The sequence below is a fragment of the Molothrus aeneus genome, chromosome 8 (genome assembly GCF_037042795.1).
Source record: "Molothrus aeneus isolate 106 chromosome 8, BPBGC_Maene_1.0, whole genome shotgun sequence".
Classification (NCBI taxonomy): Eukaryota; Metazoa; Chordata; class Aves; order Passeriformes; family Icteridae; genus Molothrus; species Molothrus aeneus.
Genome location: NC_089653.1, coordinates 22,495,503 through 22,515,965, shown reverse-complemented (window position 1 = coordinate 22,515,965; position 20,463 = coordinate 22,495,503). Strand labels below are relative to the sequence as shown.

The 20,463-nt window shown below is 41.3% G+C and overlaps 1 protein-coding gene across 1 annotated transcript in view; it reads right to left on the bottom strand.

Annotated features, from left to right (window-relative positions):
- Positions 1-20,463, bottom strand: part of ARMH3 (armadillo like helical domain containing 3) — a 123,300-nt gene that overhangs the window by 63,051 nt on the left and 39,786 nt on the right. Inside the window, exons 21-23 of the mRNA XM_066554915.1 lie at positions 8,698-8,780; positions 8,070-8,196; positions 5,354-5,429 (exon numbers count right to left, since the gene is read on the bottom strand). Coding sequence (XP_066411012.1) covers positions 5,354-5,429; positions 8,070-8,196; positions 8,698-8,780 — 286 coding nt within the window. The remainder of the gene's footprint in view (positions 1-5,353; positions 5,430-8,069; positions 8,197-8,697; positions 8,781-20,463) is intronic.

The following is a 20,463-nucleotide window of genomic DNA, read 5'->3' as shown; positions in this document are numbered from 1 at the left end:
GTGTTAGACTGCTGTGAAAAGATGAAACATGGCAACCCAAGATAGGAATTTCCTTCTTTTTTGATTCTTCTGCTATTATGTTGTTGGTCATAAGGTCTTTCCCTTTCAATCTGCCTGCTTCCTCTGTTCAGGTGCCAGCTAATGCCAGAACCTGTTCACACCAAGATCTGCTGCTCCTAGCAAAGGAACTTTCCCTACCACAATACTGCAAGGTGGAGTAAAAAACAAGCAGTGATAGCAGGTGAATTCTGAGTAACCACTATAAATCTGTTATAACTACTGTGGCATTTCAGGAACTGTTCTGCTGTGCCAAAGTCCCTCTGCAGCCAGAAAAGCATGCAACAAGAAACACATGAAATGCCAAGAAGGGACTGCTACTTTTGCTACTTCTGTGAGGAGTGACCACAGATCACTAAAAAAGAACCAGAACAAAGCCAGAGTCCTCATCTAAAAATCTGCTTTCAGATTTTCAGCATCAGAATTTTTTCAGGCTACCACGCTACCACCTGAAAACTGCAATGAACTAATTCTTCAAATAGCTTGGATGCATACAGTTCAGAAGTTTTCTTACATCATTTTATTAAGAATTTGATCCATAATCTTGTCAAGCTTGTGTTGTGCTTTAAAGGTACTGATAAAATACATTGCTCAGTTTCTCTTTGGACCTTGTTGCTTTTTTCTTATTAAAAAAATAATTGTTGACTGCCTTGTACTATCCTGTGATCTGAGCTCAGGCTGATTAGCAGTGACAGCATGTCAGAGGTCATTACCATTAAACACACCTCAGTGAACAATTCAATGGAGTTGTTATTCCATCAGTGCAGTCCTCACAGGTGGTTTCAAGAATTGCAGGGAATAAACTCCAGATCACTGTGGGCTGTAACCTGCATGCCTGAGCAACCTCTGCTGCTCTGAGCAGCTCCACATGGTCCCACAGGCCCAGGGGACTCATCCAGTGCAACCATACTGCTGGAAGAAACAACACCTGAGCATCTATAGCCAACCCTTGTGGTTCATCTGGGAGAGGCTAGAAACAAGGTTCTAGCTTGATAGAACCCTGGTATTTTCAGCTGAGAGATTATGGCTTCAATAGACCCATTATCAAAGGAAACATGTCTGTGTGTACGTTGTAAATAAATATATACAGACATACATATATACACTTAAATTATATAAGTATTATATATGCATTATATATACACAGACATCCATATATGGATATTCACATTTATATAGGTGCATATACCTATAATGTTCATACAGATATCTGTATTTTAACATATATGCACATAGATTTTCTTGACCATTTCTTTTCATAAACAGGCTTTAAGTTTGTTCTCCCATTTTCACTCTGATTCATATTGGCAAGAAATGTGTTTGTATGTCTATTAGTCTGTACAGAGAGGCAAGGAAGAATGTGTGTGTGTGCAGATATAAACACATATTTTGCACACAGTCTCAGCTGACTGTAATCTGTAGGTCACCACCTACACCACAAATACAGATGCATTTCTCTATCACAGGTCCACTTTCACATATCCTGCATAAAAGCCATTGCAACATGACTAGGTCAGCAGCATTTGGGTCTTCTCTCTCCTTAAACAAATGCCAAATTCCTTGCAGTCTGGTGGAACAATCCTGAAGGTACTAGCTGGACTGCTTGCAGTCACCCACTTTCTAACAAATATCTGAATGGAGCCTTCTCCTCTGTCAAGATTTTCAATAAGTGCAGTTCTGTGAGTGCTGGTAATTTATCAGGAGCTATAGCTTCAGGGCCAGGATGACAAGTGCCCTGCAACAAACAAGCACAGTCCAATTTGGCCTAGCTAAAATTGCCAATGTTCCTTCAGAGTGCTCCTATGTAGACTGGCACCAAGCATAATCATTTTATACACATCCATGCAACACTCTGAGTGCTCCTCCCAAATCCCCAGTCTCTCCTTTACAACCCCAAAGGAGCCCTGGGAGAAGCAGCACCTTCCATTCAAGGAAAAAGCATCACACAGGGTGGCTCAAGTGGAACAAAAGTGGCTGCAAAATGGAAGAGTGAATGAAAGCACCCAAGCGAGGATTGCAGCCTATGCTACAACAGTACAGAAAACACCTTAAAAAAAAAAATCCTATCACCCAGTTCCATGCCACAAACTTACTCTCTGCTTATTAAAAGTGTTTGAGTGAGAAAAATAAAATTATGACAGGGCTGAATTTCAGACAAGGGAGAAATTCAGCCTATTAATCATTGAGTTAATCTATTTATTCACCTTGGAAAAATCCTGATCAGGAGAAAGTCTATTAAAAGAATACAGGGATTCAGCTGCCACCTTGCTCACTGAACAGTCTATCAGAAAATGCCCCTTTGAGCCCCGCATTAATAAAGTTCTCATTAAATGCAAATCTGCACAATGTTATCTTGAAGAGGCTCATTAGTTTAAAAAAAAAAAAAACTTGTCTCAAAATGTGTTTATTTCCTCATAGGTGAGAATGTGAGTTTTCAAACCACCAACTGCTGCACCTTCCTATTTCAACCTCATCAGTGCTGCAGCTATATCTTGCAGTCTATCATATCTCAATTATTTATGAAAGCCACAGAGACAAATCCACAGACAGAAATTATAATGACTATTATGAGATAGGACAGCAATCAGAATCACTCATTCCGGTTTGGTATGTAAGATTTTCAGACAGATAAGGATATTATTATTCTTTCTTCTTCAATTTTTCATTTTCTTTGGGTTGGACAGAAATTATAAATTATCTGTAGAAAGGAAAGAAGGTAGGAATAGTCTCCCTATCTCTTAATACTCAAAAAGAATATTCATGACTGCTTTTTTGACTGGAGTAAGGACAACAAAATTCAAAAAATCAGCAACAACAAAACTCAGACTCTACTGGAGAATTTCTAGTCCAACTAAAAGGTGCTGTTCATACCATAATAGGACACACAAAGCGGGATCTCTCTGTGGCTGAGTTTAAAGAAGAATGTGTCTAAGATTCTCTAGGCATTACTCATCCTGTCTATTTAAGCAATTAATCAGCAGAGCTCATCAGTCCAGCACTGTGGGGTACAAGCAGGACTGTTTCAGTGTCCCCTCAATAGTTACTCCTGTAACACAAATGCATTGCAGCCTTGAAACACTGTAAATAACTCACCACCCCTCTCCCAGCAGAAATGCACATAAAATTGTACACTAGGATTTAAGACACTTGTTAAAGCCCACTGTATGCATGCACAGGCAGATGCTTTTATATTTCTAAAACCCACTAAAAGCCCTAGGATAAGGAAATTGCAATGTTTATTTATTTTTAAATAGCTTGTGTAATGAGACCAAGATATAAACCAAAGCATGACTTCACACTTCACAGTTAGAGCAAAAAGCAGGTAATCACTGCTCATAAAAACTTTACAGATGAAGCAAGGGGAGGAAAAAATCCAGTGTGGATTTCTCTAAATTCATTTCCTTCATGGCAAAAGCACCCAAATAAGACACAGTACACTAAGACCACTCTAGTGGTTTCTAGTGGGAAAACCAAAGGGGCACAAACAAACAGGAAACCCAGATAATGGGGAGCTAAGCCAGGTTCTAGTCCCTGTCACCATCACACTGTCAAACACCTTCACAAAAGCACATAGCCTTTGGACTTCTCTGGCTGCTCTGAAATCTATTCAGCTAAATAATCCTTCAAACATAGTATTTTTACCACCAGAAGAAAACAAACCAGAAGACAAAACTCTCTTCCTTCTCTTTTTTGAGAGTGAGGCAATGGGATAAATCAGACTAACTTCTCAGAATTCTAATCCCTCTCAAGGCCTTGAATCATCTGTAATTTAGACCTTTACTGATTTCACTGAATGAAAAGCAGTCATTCATGAAATTTCAACATAGATGAGCGGTTGGGTGGAGCAGAGGAAAGCTACCATAAATCCAGAAGAGAAACAGACTAGAGGCTCCACTGATTGCAGACATGAACACGTCTGATACAGGTTGTCCTTGAAGATCTATCATGTTCATACCATAACAGGACACACAAAGTGAGGGTTTTGCTGTTTTTTTGGTTGCATCTTGTCTCAACCGCATGCTGATCTTCACAAAAATCAATTGCAAAGTCAACAGGAAATAAGCCCATGCAAAGCCTTGGTTCCACAAACCAGAGGTGAGCACAAACTCTCTGTGATCACTTGGTTTTTCTCCCTTCCAAGTGTGGATTTCTCTTGCTGGTTACACAGAGCATTCCCAGAGCAGGCACTTTGTCACATTAAGTGACATTAGTCAACAGCCACCTGTTCTGCTGCTTCACTCCAACTGCACTATCTACCCACACATATTCGCTTACATCTGTTTAAAAAAACTCAAAAATAAGGATAGCAGCAAAATAAGTCTAGAATCATATATGATGCTTACAGACTTTTTAAGGGAACCTTTAAGGTGGTTTACAGACATGTAGATGTATATTGACTTGGAAAATGCCCTCAGGGAGTTTGTCCTACACAATGTCTTTTGTAATGAGGAAAACAATGAGTACTAGCAAGGCAACATTACTGAGCTACCTGGTGTTGCACAGACACCAAGTGTCTGGAGTGACTAGGGAAGTGATGTACAGATTTTTTTTCAGTAGAAGTACTTTTATCTTACATGGTTTGTTTATAAGCCAGAGCTAAGAAGTAAATTTTCCTTCCCAACATTCCTCCATTTTCCAATCAATCATACCCATGATCTTCTTGCCCAGTACCCAGCTTGGCCACTAGTAGCTGCTTTAGGTGCCATAAAAATAAATTATTGCCATTGTGAAAGAATACATACCTAGATTTACACTCCTTAGCCTTACAAGTAAAGCATAATTTCTCCCCTTCTGCCCTTGAACAGGAAGTGGAGGTTTAAGAGAACATTGAAATGTCCTTAAATAATCAGTTTTAAACACACAAAAATCTTGCAATGTTAAGAGGCCTCAAATCTGCTTATTACAGCAGGCTTACAGTCCCCTTCATAGCTTTGTGGAATTGCTATAGAACCATGCAACAGAAATCCATTAGGTTCACAACTGCTCTGCCATCACAGCATTATTCTCCACTGTAGAACTTCTCCCAAGAATGATATGAGGATTCATTCATTATAGTTTGTGCTACACTTTGGAAGCACTCAGTCTATAGAAGAGCTGAGAGAATTATTAGGGGACAATCAAACCCTGGTGTTCATTCCTTTATGCCTGTGAGCCCTATTTGAGCAACAACTTAGCCCAACAAGCAGAACAAATTCAAAACAACATTCATTAAAACAAATGTGTAACTGTCATGATAAAAATGTAGTCACATAGGAAATGAGAAACTTTAAAAGAGCAATTAACTTCTACTCCTTACCTAATATTGACTAATGCATGGGTCACCTTGCTTGCAGGCTCTTTCCATTGACCAGCATTGGTAGACAGCCTTAGAACTGAAAGGAGAAGACAGTTAACAGTGCTGGCACAGAACTGGCAATTTCATAATTCAAAAAAGGAAAAAGAATCTGCTTTGGCAAGATGGCAGTCCAGGAACCACATCAAAACAAAGGTAATCTTTGAGAATCTGTGATCCAGGGTAGAAACTCCCTTCAAAGCCCATCTAAGGAACATGAGGAACATGGGAGGGGTGAGCAGAACAGATTAATGACTTAAGCCACAGGGGATGGGAGAACCTGGGTGCTCCAAACTGCTTTCACTATCACATACAGAGTTCATTTTCCTCAGAAAAAGAGCAGCATCCCAAGCCTAGAATAGCTCTCATTCCACACACAGTTGTTCTCCTCCTGCTCCTGCTAATGCAAGGTTCCATCTGAACTGGACTACATAGTGAAGTTAAGACCCTCTCCCCAGCAATGAAGAATTCCTCACATGCCCATTTATCTAGAGCTGCAGAGAGGAATTACACACCAGGGTAAAGAAAAAACACTGCCTGTAGGAAGAAGGGTGGTGTTCTCCTGCACAGATGGTCTCTGACAGACTTAAGAGCAGATCTAAAAACATTCTGCAACAGGAAGAACTTCTAGGGAATCCAATTCTTTTCTGCCAGAGTACCAAAAATACTTATTTAGGTCAAAATATGTAGTGTTTTTATGGTGGCAGTTACTTGCACAACTCTTGGTAAGCATCAAAACAATAACAGATCCTGCAGCAGATGTTTTGATTAAATTCCATCTTGCCTGAACAAAGGGAATTTTCTATGAATTTGTACATACAGGGGTTTCTGGAGGTTAGACTCCACAAGAAAGGTTCACCCTCAATTTAGAAGTGAAGGAATAGCTCATCATCCAAATTTAGGATCATCCAAACATGGATTCTACGAGTGAATGCTTAAACACAGTGGCTGCATACTTATGCTTATAATTGAAGGACAGAAGCTTTCAGTCCTGCAGATCTGGATAAAGCTTAGTTTCAGAACAAGAGAAAAAAATCAATTAGATTCCACCTCCACTCCCAACATGGAAAGTTTCAACCACATTAACAAAAAACTAAAGGACTGAGTAGCTTTCTCATCTGTGCTAATACCCCAAGGCTAGGGACAGAAGGGTCACTGTAGTCTCAGAGATGGGCTGACAAGCAAAGGGAAGATAACAGAACACCTGGTAGCTTTCATTAGCTTGAGACAGTGCTACCTTCTCACCTTCTATTCTACCATTACATGCCATCTGCAGGAAAAAGTTGTCATCTCTGAGTAACATTGTTTTGTCAAACAGTAGGTACTGTACTAGAATATCTGAAGTAATATATTCAATCCAGGCATCTGCAAGAGTAATTCAACAGGGTTTACTCTACATAGGAGGATGGCAAACATTCACGTGATGAATTGTTTTAACAGCTCAGTGCTGCCTTTTGCAACTCAACTGAGGAAGTATTTGAGTGCATTATTCTTCTATTCCACTTACCTTCAGCTTCTACAGGGGATGGGTTTGAAAAAAACATTACTTAGTAAAAGCACCTCATCTTACTAGCTGCAACTCTACTCAGGCAGTAGAAAATGGGTAAGCAAAAAATCTTATGCACTCAGAGGGCACAAAAATGGCCAAGCAATCCCTTATGTAACAGTTGAAAACTGTGGGAAATTTATACAAAAGGGCAGTTTGTTTCTGCTTGCAGTTACAGGGGTAGTCAGCAACTTTCATTTAGGTGAGGATGTCCCTCTTCCATGTCAGAAGAGGGCTGTGGCCCAACTGTCTGCCCTTCAGCTCTCCTTACACACTTATATCAATTCCTGTTGTTCCTTAGGTGATCATGCTGAGAAAGGAGCAGAGGGTGAAGGAATGAAAGGTCCTTTTGGAACGAAGCAAACAAAGAACACAGCTATGTTCTTTTTTTCACAGCTTCAAGTATGCAGCGCACCAGTGCTGCTGCAGCTACCCCGGGCTGCAGGTGCCAGTGTCTAACAATGACCGATTATGCCTCCATGCATTCCTTGCTTTTCTTTGTTCCTCTTCCCTGCTGGGTGACACTTGGTTCCCTTCCCTCTATCTTGAAGGTTGGCAGCTTCTCCCTGTTTTGCCAGGGGGCACATTCTTCAGTCCAGCAATTCACTTGTCACTGCAAGCAGGTTTGTCAGGGTTGTTTTCTTGGTTGCTTTGGCAATGTGTGAAGTAGATGTGATTTGTCTAGCACAGCAAGCTTCTTGCTGTAAGTTTCTCAAATTCTTTTCCAAATTCATACTTGCATTCAGTGTTTCTCTATGCTGGGTGGTTCTGCAGCATATACCTGCTTTTTGCCTTGAAATTATCAAATGTAATAGAGGACAACTACACAAAATGCATTAAATACCACATACTCCATTGTGACAATAAATTTATATTTCCAACATTAAGTGACAGAGGGAGGGGCAAGGAGCCTGTTTGTATTTTTTTTGTGACATTAAAAAAAACTTATCCTTTTACTAAGTTTATCCCTCTCTCAATTCCTAATTTACCAACATGCCCTAGTACACAAAACATGTTCACCCAGCACAGCAGACATCAGTAGCAGGTAGACAGCAAACACTTGACAAAAACGTCCCTCTCCCACCACCCTCACTTCCAGGCAGCAGCAGTCCTGACGAGTCAGGAGGTACTCACCCATAGAATAAAGGTTGTCAAAATTCTGGTGCATGCGAATGATTTCATAATAGAGCTCATCATAGCTGCTGGGAGTGGGCAGAAATGTGTCCCCGTAAGTGATGAACATGTTGAACAGGTTCACAACCTATACAAGTGAAAAGAAGTTGCAACAGGAATATTTATCCCAAATCTATTCTGCAACAGAAACAATACGCATTATGTCCAAAACCTTCAAAGGAATAGCTTGCAGTAGCAGCAGATTTTCCTTATAGTACCTGAGAGACAGACAAGAAGCTTAAGTACTCTTTTATCTAGGGCCAGAAACACATGTTTCTATTTTGAATACAAAGGAGCAGAGAACAAAAAAAAATGAATTAACAAATCTGGAAAATTAAACTAGGCCTTTCCTCACACAGAGTTCTTTATTTCAATGAGCCAACCCTATAGTGAGTCCAAGCACTGCCCTTTCCAAACACCTAGTGAAACCAACCACGATATTCCCCTGCTTCATGGCCTCGTTCTCATATCTCCTTAGCAGGCCAGAAATCCTTTCTGGAATCCTTTCAGCATTAAAATTCCTTCCTAATTTAGCTCACAATCAAGTTGTTAAAATTAAGAGGATTTGCGCAAGGCTAAAGATGCTCACCATAAGAGCAAGGGTGAAGATGTTGTGCTTGGCCAGCAACACAGTCTCATTAGACATGAGGAACTTCAACAAGTTGATCAAAGCTAGGAGAAAATAATAAGTATTATTAAAATACTATAAAAAGCAATGCCATTCTCAACAAGTCACTTATATACAGATGCATTTACATTATCCAGTGTAAATTAAACTAAATGCCAGCTATCCACCTCAGAAATATATCAATTTATATGTAGGGTTTGGCGGCGCCTTTTGTTGCTAAAATACCCTGCCAAACAGGTAAGTGACAGTGATTTTACCTTCCCACATTTATTCTCCTTCACTGGCTTCCCAATCACATCTACTCAGGCTCAAGGTACATCCCTTGTTAACTCAGTCAGTTCAAGATTTTTCTATCAGCTAGATCCTGGAGCAAGCTTTGGGGTTGGAAAACCCAACTGTCTCATTTCTGCTTCATATATCACCAACATGATGTATGCACAGGCAGCCCCAAACTGTCACTCTTGTTGATACCCGCAGTTATAAAAAATAAAAAAGGTAAGAAAACCCCCACAGCACAGCTTTTCTGTAGCTCTGTGTCAATGCTGCTGCACTGGTAAAAAGAAGGATGTAGTACTTTATTGTGTCAGTTATCTGGGGCTGTGCCGTAAAGATTACAGATCTGGTTCACACTTGTCTTAAATAATAAAACAACAAAAGCTCCTGCTGTAACCATCCAGTATCAGTTAGTAACAGTGGCAATTAACAAAAAGGTTGGCTAAAAATGCCTTAATCAAACAGACTTTACAATAAACAACTGCATTCTATGCACTTGAATAAAATGTAAAGTTTCTTATCTTTTTTTTTTTCCTAGTTGTTGAAATTTTCAGAAAACTAGTTTCTTCTGTATTATAGATGTTCAGGAGTGAAAGCTGATGCCTGACTAGAAGAGATTGTTAATGTACTCTATTTTCTAAAGTCAACACATTTCAAGACTTAAAACATCTGAATTAAGATGTCCTAAAAAGTCAATGCTGGAACACATCTTTTAAAAATGGTTCTTAATTATCTACTAATTAGTAACTTCATCCAACAGAACAATACCAGGCATTACTCCTATTTCTTACAGGCACAAGTAGAACCTGTTAATCCATTTTCCCCCCCACCATTACACAGGTGTCACACACCATCCAGTAACTGGTGAGAAAATAAACTGTGGTTTAGGGAGAACTCCACAGTGAATGCAGAAAAGACCATTCAGCCCAAAGTACAGACTATGAAAGAGGAAGAGATAGAGCACAGGGAACAGGAATGAGATATGGGCAAAATTTAGATACTCATCCCCATTAAGATTGCAAAGTATTCATAAAAGGTAAAATCAAAATACCTACAGCAAAACCATGCAAACACACCAGTCTAATCTTGAATTAAACAAAACTGTCAAATTCTGAATGCAGTCCTGCAACCTCTACTTTACAGTACTACAAGTTTATACATGCACACACAAAGGGAAGCCTGCAGCCCAAGGTGGGTATTTACCCATCACAGGCAGAAGCTACTTCTGTCTAATCTTCCAGCAGGTGCCTCATGCTGAACTGAAAACCAGGAATGAACAAAATTCTCTGCAAACTCCAGACATGAAAGTGATGCATCTTTCAGAGCTATTCCAGAATTAACCATCAGCAATAGCATTTCTCCCTTCCATGTCAGCAGCTCACCTCATGAAGCAAATACATTAACACCTTTTCAATCCAGCCACATAACTCTCCATACCATCATCACCCCATCATCACACAAACTCCTGGGACCAAAAGCAGAGCCTGGATGCCACAGTAACACAGCTCTGAAAATACCCCTGTCAGGTTTTTTCCTGCAAAACAAACGTTTCAAAACAAAGTAGCAGGTACAGATGGGCTCTCCACCGGAGCACAGATCCAGCTAAAAACAGGTTGCCAAGGTAACCAAACCTCCACAGCAAAAAAGTCTCCTGCAGTCAGTGCCTTGGACTGCAGACAGCTGCCCTGCATCTCTGTCACAGCAGCTCATTGGCCATTTCTCCATCTCATGGTTACAAGCTTGGTTTTACCTGCTTCCCAGCCACAAAGTCCACAGGGCCACAGCTCGTGACCAGGTGCTGCTGCTCTATTACCAGCACCTTGGCTTTGTGGAAGCAAAGTAGCAGAGCTCTGGATTTCCTATGACAAGTTGTGCAGAAGCCCCATGTTCATTTCTTTGCCTCTTACTCTCCCACAAGAGCCCTGCTGAATGGCGTTTGTCAGCAGGTCATGGCACAGTGTGACAAGGAGCCACCACCAACCATCCAAAAACTGTGAACATGAAAGCTGTCCATGATAAGGAGAAACTATTTTTAAAAGAACAAGTGTATTAGTCCAGAGCACAAGCACCCACCAAATGACAAGGACAAGCACACTACAACTGCCCACTGCAGTACTTCTCATAAACCACTCTGAAGCACTTGTACTGCTCTATATCGGTGACAACACTTGAAGGAGAACTTTCTCTGTTCTATCCCTACATTTGTTTCAGCCATTGTGATGAATCTATGTTTAATTTTCCTGTTTCAGTTACAAAGAAGACAAGAGATTAGCTCTGCTTGAAATCAGTATTTATACCTGAATTGCACTGAATCATAGCCCACTCAAAACTTTCTGTGCTGTTCCCTCCCTAAGAACTAGGGAGGAGAGGGACATGCTTCACATGAAGAAGAAACTGAGTGTGGGCTTAGAGGCTGGTCAGAAGAACTACCTCATCAGAGGTTTACAGCCACTGTGTGCTCTGCACTGAAAAATTTAATCAACTGCTAGGAAACCACACAGTCCTAAAAAAGTTGCAGTGTTCCTAACTGGGATATACACTACACCAATGCTAAAAGAGCAACCAATCTTTTTCCATACCAGCACATTCTGCAGCAGCCTCTACTCAAGTGTCTCTAAGGACCACAAACACTGTGGAACCTTTAAATCCCTTTGCCATGTCTCTGTAGTTTGTTTGTAAGGCAGACCCTGTACTGAAAATTAGGACAGCTATGCCCTGAAGTTTTCAGAGCTAGCAACTTTTAGATCTGGCTTCACATGCCTAGTGCCCTTCAGCAACAATTACACACACAAAATAAACCTTTAGAGGAAAGTCCAACTGACTGAACACCCCTCTGCCCTTGAGCTCCAACAGAGCACTGATGCTACTATTCCTAAACAATCTGAAGCCAAACCAGATGTGTCACATTTTCCCTGCTGCAATCAACTGCTTGCCTCTCACACCCCACCTGCAGACTGCCCTTTCTAGCCAGGAAATTATCATCTTTCTTTTTTTTTTTTTCCCCCAGCAGAGGAGCAATTCAGTCTCCCAGCTGCACAGGCAGACACAAATGTGTTCCTTGCTTGGGCTCAGCCACCTTATCCCAAATTATGCTCCAGGGTTTAATAGCAATGGATGGTTTGGGTATGAGACCTATTTCAACATTAACTGGAAAACAATTTTTGCAGTACCCTCTAGAGCCCTTTTTTCCTCCCTAAAGATATCTGTTCTTGGCATTCATTAGCAGGACCTGAAACACCCACTGTGGTGAGTCTCAGAACATCCATAATTTCACAATACAACAGTGTGACTTCTTTAGCAATAAAGGGAGAAGGCTGTAACTAAACAAGCAGCCACCAGCATGTTCATGTAAGTGACCTGAGCTGAGTACACTGGCTATGCTTCTTAAATCAACAAGAAGAGAACACAGCTTTGGACACCTATGTTTAGAGCCTCAAACCCAAGTAGACAAGCATGCTGAGTGGACACAGAGCCATGTGACAGGCTGTATGTGAAAACTGGTATATAGCAGGTTGGCTCTTGGACAATTTTCTCTCCAAAGGATGAAAGGTGACATCACAGATATCCTTCCTACTTTTTAAACTGAAATGACTGCAGTGAAAGAACCTCTTAGCTCTTTTGCTGCACAGCTGCTTTTAAAGACGCTTTCCCTTATCAGCTTCTGTAGCCACTCTGTCTGCTAAGGAGCAGCAGTACACGCCTGCTCAGTTATTTGCTGCCCTCCCTCAAGCCAGTCCTCTGTGAGAAGACTGTGGGCTGCCACCATCTCCCATTTTCTTCTACCAGGAAGGAGGTAATTCCTGTTACAGTTGCCCTTCACTCCCTCCTTCCCCTATTCCTATTCACATAGCAGACTTAGCTTCTCTCCCTCTAAGCCTTGTTTCAAACAGAAGTATATTCAGCCCCAGGTGAATTTGGATTCACACAAAGTTGGGTTTTTTTTTATTTAGGGTCTCAGTGTTCTCTATTTGGATCATGTGTAATGCAACAGGACCATGGAGGTAGGCCAAGAGAAAAGGGGGAAAAAAAGTAGTAGTATTATCCCCTGGGCAAGTCAGAATGTAGCACAGACTCTGCCAGGAGCATCAGAAGGCTCTGATGTGTTATTGCACAACGGAGCAGAAGAGAAAAGCCCTGAAACACTCATCAATGAGAGATGGATGGGTTGAGCACAGTACAGAGGCCTCTGTCACTTTATCTGCTGTGCTTACAGGTCAAGAATCTTCTAATAGTGCATATAATGGCCCTCAAGAAAGGAGCAAGGCAGAGAGAGATGTGAGGGCTCCTCAGCTGCAGTATAACATCCATTAACAGGATCCATTGCTCTACTAAAATTCTCCCATTTTCTACCCCTCAACTTTCAGGGCACACAAGGAAGAACAGTGACTTTCCCATTCCCTCTAGAAGCTACCATTGAACCAACAGTGTATTCAGTGTCCTCCTTCCAGTGTCTCAAACCACAACCCCCTTAGAAGGATCCTCACCTATCTACCACTAGAAGGCAGCTGATCCTGACATCTGGGCAACACTTCCATGCTGCAGAGAAGTCATCTGCCTACAAGTGCTTCAGCAGCACAGTAACCACCCTGCACCTCTTACAGCCACCCTGTTCACATGTAGATACTGCCAAGGCAAGGTGCACACTACTCACTGTAGCCAGATCCAGTTAAGGCCGAGTGCAACTAAGAATAGAGTAGATTAGATTCTCCATGAAGCAGCACTGGTCTTTCTGTGCTTCAGTTCTTCCAATATACAAGAGAAAACAGGAGCATTCTGCCTGCAACAGCACTGGAAGTATAAATAGAGCAACACCACGAGCCCTGGCTGTACCTGGCCAGATCAAAGGTCCACCTAAGCTTAGTGTTCTGTCTCTAAATGGTCAACATCAAACACTTGTTGAAAAACAATAGGCCAAACAATGCTTTCTAATATGTTCTTTCAGATTCCAAAACTCAGCATGATTCCCTTACATGAGGGAAATTACAGCACAGAATGTGAAAAAAGCAGATTCTCATAACCACTGACCAGTCCACTCTTTTGTTCCAGACTGGAAGTCACAAGGGCTAAGCTGCTCACTGGGCAACTATGAGGAGAAGACACCCCAGAACAGAGTAATCACCTCTAGAAAATGCTATACCTGAAAAGCAATTCGAATTTAGGGAAGCAAAAGGCTTAAATACGACATTCTGAGATGACCTAAGTGTTAAGAGGGTGCAGATCTGGCCACATTCAGCTTTGGCAGGCACTCAGAAGAACAGTAATCAAAACAAACTCAGCAGGAGATGAGAATCTACAGATTGGGTTTGACAGGAAAGAACCTACAGAGGCATTTTCCAGATAGAGTTGTAGGAATAGGAATCCTGTCAGAGAAATAGTTATATTGCTATTACAAACTAACACACCAGAACTCCCTGAGGCACAAACTACCCCAGCACCCTTGGACAAGTGAAGCAATTACTCAGGGACAGCACTCGCAGCTTCCTGTCAATCACCCACAGCATTAGAACACAAGACTCTTGCACCAACGCTGCAGTCCCCTCTCGGGAGCAGGGGAAGCAATAGAAGCTCTGTCAACATCACCAATCAACATGCTCCAGCTCCTTCCCTCTGCTCTGATCAGGAGGGAGCATTCTGCTCCCTGCTGTAACCATCACCTGCCTGAACACTCCTCTACCCTCCCTCTTGCTGCCATAGGCACTGCAGAGTTCCTCCTCCCAGCCACCACAGCTCTGTGGCAAAAAGCAGCTGGCAACTGGCAGGCTCCCCATCACCAGCACTCTACAGCTGCCCTCTCTTTTCCCCATGACTGGCTCTCAAGGGCCCCTCCATGAAAGCAGGCTGTTTTCTTAATGAGAATCAACAGCTTGCCAGAGGGCTGGAGCACACGCTGGCACGAGCCATCGCTCCCAGGATTAGTCAAGCAGGCTCCTTCACTTCCAAGCCTTTACTCTCTTTATATAGCCCCCATCCCTGGTACTCACTGTTCCCACCTAAATGGAGCCAACAGTGTGAAATTGCAAGCTTAATGGAAATGCTGATTACTGATGCCAGAGCAATGCTGCTAGATGGCAATCCAGCAAGCAATAAGAAATAACACAAATTTTCCAACTTCATCTAAAGCTCAGATGAACAATATGCTTTTTTTTTACAAATAAATAAATAATTAAAAAAAAAAAAGCACACACCCACAAGCATCATCCCTCTTTAGAGGAAAGGGTAGTATTGAGCTAAATTCTGTTTTGTCTGACAGTGTAGGTTCACACTGTTAAACAATAGTCTTGGGAGTTAACGTTGCACATTTTTGCCTCGGGTTTTAAAACAGAAAAGGTGGAGAATCTGGAGAAAGAGAAGAAATATTGTGTGAGAACATGGAAAGACTGCTAGGTAAGGAACCCAAGAGTGATGCTGCTTGAACACAAAAAGGGACATGGGATAAATTCTGAGTGCTGCATTCTGAGTGCTGCAATCCCTCCCTGCAGATAAAGAAACAGCTTTGAGCAGCTGACTGTAACACTTCTATCATCAATGGGACCATTTCCCAGGAGAAATTATCACACTTTCTCCACTAGGTCACTATGATCTGCAAACTGTTAATGATCCACAACCAAGATCTCCAGCATTTGTTAGCTTTATTTAAAACACGGCAGAGCAACATATGTGGATGAGATCTGCCAGGCTGAAGCACGATGACCAAAATGTTGCCAGACTTTTACCCATGCAAATTACTAAATTCCATTTGTGCTTATCTAAACAAGGCTATGTTGAGAAATTCTCACCCTCATCTCACCAGGTGATCAAGAACAGCCCCAAATCTTATATTATACTTTTTCTGTTCACTAGCTATCAGGGTCAAACTCTTTACCATCAGTATTAAAATACATTAGCATAAAGTAAAACTAAACTAGAATTAGGTAAAAGCAGATGCTTCCTTAAAATGACCCATGCAGGGAATTTAGAACCTCCTCCTTTACAAGAAAGCCACTGAGTTTCTGCATTTCTTACACTATCTTCTTTAAGAGTTTAATACCAGGGCACTTCACTAAATGGTTGGAGCGTTCCCATGAAAATATTCTAGCGTTGGTTGAGGAGGTAATGTGGAAAGGTCAGCAGGACACTGTCCCACCAGCTGAGAATGAAAGCAGAATACTACAAGCAGACATTTGCAGTCTTTCTTTTGACCTTCCCATCTTGCTGCCTGTAAGTGAATTGTGTAAGATGGGCCTGGGGTTTTCTTTGGGGTAACATGAAGTTCTGCCAGGAGTACAAATTAAATAAATCAATAACTATGAACCCACAACACAGACCACTACTATAAACAAAAATTATTTTATAAAACCATCTTTCAATTTCAATCCTTTCCTGAATTCCTTCAGTATGATAGATATATCACACTGTGAAATAGATAACAGGATTAACAATTGCATTCCTGAACCCAGCTTGGGCTGACACAGTACCACATTATCCCAAGCACCAACACTCCTATAATAAGGAAAATAGGACCCCCTAAGAGCTGCAAACTCCCAGTATGTATTCCATGGCACACAAGACAGTTACAACTTTTAGTTTGTGTGAGAAACCAAGCCATTTGCTAACTGGCCAGGCAGCTCTATGCTCTTCCAAACTCTCATGGCATCCAGTGACCAGGAACTTTGCCAGTGAACTCGACCATGTGGTACACTAGTGTGTGAATCCTGCCTCCACAAAGCTGCAAGCTGATAAGCTTCCCTTGCCAGATAAGTGCTGCAGAAAGTGACAGTGACAGCTGGATTAGAGATGAAGGGAAGACACAACATCACCTGACTTCCAGTCTGTTCAGCAACATAAATCAGAGGGTTGAAGCAGACCTGATCCACAGTTGTAGAACCAGAAATTACATAGCTAACACACTCTCAGTAATGAACATTTCAGTCACAAAAATAATAAAGCAAATTGATTAAACAATACCATCTTAAATATGCACTGCATAAGGGCAGTATTATATATATTGAAATTCGGGGGGGGGGGGGAACATTCTCCTCCACAAAAAATTGTTTCTTTATTTTAGAATCTTGCACACAGGAACCTTTCATGTTTTTATTATGCACCCAAATTTTTTTGAATGCAGTACTATTCTTGTTATAAATACAGAACCTGACAAAAAGATCTGAGGAGTGTACAAAAAGGGGGAAAAAAGTGTATTTTGTCTAGTAGCATTGTAGAAGTCTGCTTTGATAACCCTAAAATGAAAAGGTGAAAAATTAACTTCTTAATGGTGCTACATATTTGAAGTACCCTTATTTTAACAGTGCATTCTGCATCTACCAAATTAACTAAGCTAAAGATAAGGAACTACAGCCTTATGTTAAAACAATTTGAAAACTGATCTTCAACTGATCTTACTAATGGTAATACCCACTGTTAATCCTACTTTGCATTCAACTACCCCAGTAAATAGCTATTTCACCATTATTATAATTCAGATTTTTTAGGCTCTATTCTTGCTATTAGAAGTCTTTATTAGTACTGCTTTTCTGTTTCTTTAAACATAGCTTTTGCTTAAAGCAAACCATAGCAACTGCAAAGAAGTTACCTGCACCCCCTAAGCTCAGCGTGAATTGCTCAAGCATTGCTAATTTTGAAGTGGGAGGAGTTGAAGAAATGAGGTCTTTTTATATAAAAAGCTTAAATGACTCATGAAAACTCTTCTGGCATAGCTCATACATGCTTGACAACAACAACAACACATATAGCACGGTCCATCACTCAAGTGCTGTACAAACCAGCCCAAGAACATTGGGCATAACAGGCTGTTTCTGAGACCAGTGAACTGGCTGTTCCCAAGTTTCCTAATTGGCTCTAGGAAGCACCTTACACTCGACATTCAATTAATCAGCGTTTAAAAAGAATAAGGTACCTGGCATAGCAGTCCAGGAGACTTCCAGGTGGCTGAAATGTCTGCAAGCAAACAGGTCAACAGAGTAATATCCACTTAGAGGTTCTGACCTTGGCCAAATTTCCAGGCTGGTACCAGCAATGGTATCTGGTCAGTGGCGAAAAACCTGAAGATTTTCTTTAGCACTCAAAGGGAAGAGCTGCACACTAATCAGTGGTGGAACAGAAGTGAACAGACTGCTGAAGAGGGCTACTAAAAAAGAACCAAGATCAACAGACATTTCTCTATCTGAATGTCTGGTCTAGTAACGGCCTTTGCCAATCACTTTCATAGGTTAATCAGATTACAGCTTTTCACTCTCCAGCCCTCCTTTTAAGATGTTCCAGAATTTAGCTCCACTAGTAATCTGATATGGATTTTCACACTGCTTTTAGCTAGAACCTGCTTCCACACACTACTGTTGCCACCCACAGATTTTTCTTTCTGTCAATCCTGTTTCCAGCTCTCAAATCCCTGCATCTTTCTCTGTCACCTAAACATTCTTGGTCATCTGGTCAGCACAGCCAGAGATTTATACTGCTTTGAGTGCCATTGCCCTGGTCCCTTAACTTAATGTGAAAAAATTATTCTAATAGAGAAGCTCAGGCTGGATCACATCCAAAGACTGTAACAATATTGTTCTTCTTTAAGCTCAGATGTTGCAGAATAAAGTTCAACAGAAATAAGATCATATGGAAACAATGCCAAATAATGGCATATCCAAAAAAGCATAAAGTATTACAGACTGCATAAACAGCATGATACGTGTCCTGAGAGATGCCAAAGCACCTGGCTCCACTGCTTTTCCCTGCCATCACTGCAAATTAAAATCAAACAGTAAATGCAGCAACTCTCAAAGTGCTGCTGGCCTTCCATACTGAAGACAAAGCATCCACAAAGGAAGAGCATCAATCCATCAGATGACACTCAAGTGGCTTTCCTTAATTAGAGATTAGCTAACATTAGATTTGGCAAGTGAACAGAAGGCTCCATACACTGCTACTGCTTCCACCTCCAGCCTTTATCTCAGTTCCTCCACACCCAATACTGACTCCCTGCCCCCAGTATTCTCTCTTTGTCTTCTTCTCCCACTCAATTTTCTGCTTGAAAAAACTCTCCTCCTTTTATGTGCCAGGTATAACTCTCTCCCTTTCTTCCAATACTTCCTTACACAAATTCTCTCCAGCTTCTTTGTTCCACTCAGCTCTGCTGGGGGGCCTCCACTGCTATTATCCACACTACACCACAGGGGCATTGCTTAAGTCATCACAGACTTTGTCATTCTAGAAGACAAGTGTGGGCTTGAAGACCTTCTGTGAAGCACACCTGATGGGGCAACCAGGTATCTCAGACCTCACAGTGAATAGCTGCTCTCTTTTGGCTGTTCATCCAGCAGTGATAACTAACTCTTCGATCCAAAACAAAAGCCTGATGGTCATATGAAGGGCAGAAATTCTTTCAGAAGTCTTGTGCTCTCGTTTGGAATTGTCTGTCACATAGATCAAGACCACAGAAAGAGACATTCTTTCACATCAAAGACGGCAGCATTCTGAGTAATCAAAGAGCAACCTTGACAGGGTCAGAGTTAAGTATGAAACAGATCTCAAGACAGGGCTGGCAATTAGCATTTATTCTGCAACTTATATAGCATTCTAGAAGCACACCTGGAGCAGCCAGGACCTGCCCTTTTACAGGTGTATGCACCATTTCACCCACGGTCTTCTAGCCTGTATAAACCACTTATGCAGCTACAGAAGAATCTCTCTCTGTTCACCTCAACATCCTATTAAAAAAATTATTTTGAAACATTCTACAGTAGTTTACTCTCAGAAGAGGATCACCTAAAATACACAAAAATCTATCGTAAGCATGGAGCTCTTCAGCTACATCGGGTGAGCCAATGTTTCAGTTCCTTCACAGAAACCTGACCAACCCAAGTGTTTTTATATTACTGCTTTGCTTTCAAAGCATGTGCAGTACCTAATACTTCTGAGGCACTTTATGCTTCCAAAGGTCTATATAAACACCAGCTAATTAGAGACAGCTAACAAGAATATCCCAAGATGCTGAATCTCAGTGTGTAGTGAGTATGTTAATTTTTTCTCCTTCTCTAAAACAGGGAAAGTTAGAGATTTAAAGATGCCAATGAGTGTGCTCCCTGAACTGTGGAAGAATACTTTCAAGCAAAAGGTGCTATATTTCAAACTTCCATTCTGCCAGTGCATAGAAAAGCAGAAAATTCCAGCCTGGCCAAATAGAAATGGCTCTGGTTCACTGTAACTGCTGAGAAGATATCACACACATTGCCAGATGCAATTTTCATTCACAACAGACATCCACATTCTACACACTCATCTCCTGAACTGGCACTACACTACATCCATGCCTCTAGGGGCTCTGTTCTGAGGAAAACAACTGAAAAGGAACTGCTAATCCCTTAATTAGTGGCACCCACTTCACCTTCTGCAGGAATAATTTAGAAAGTCTGAATGGGCCACATGTCACACAAGGTGAAAATTCAGTAACTGAAAATGACTCAGGTT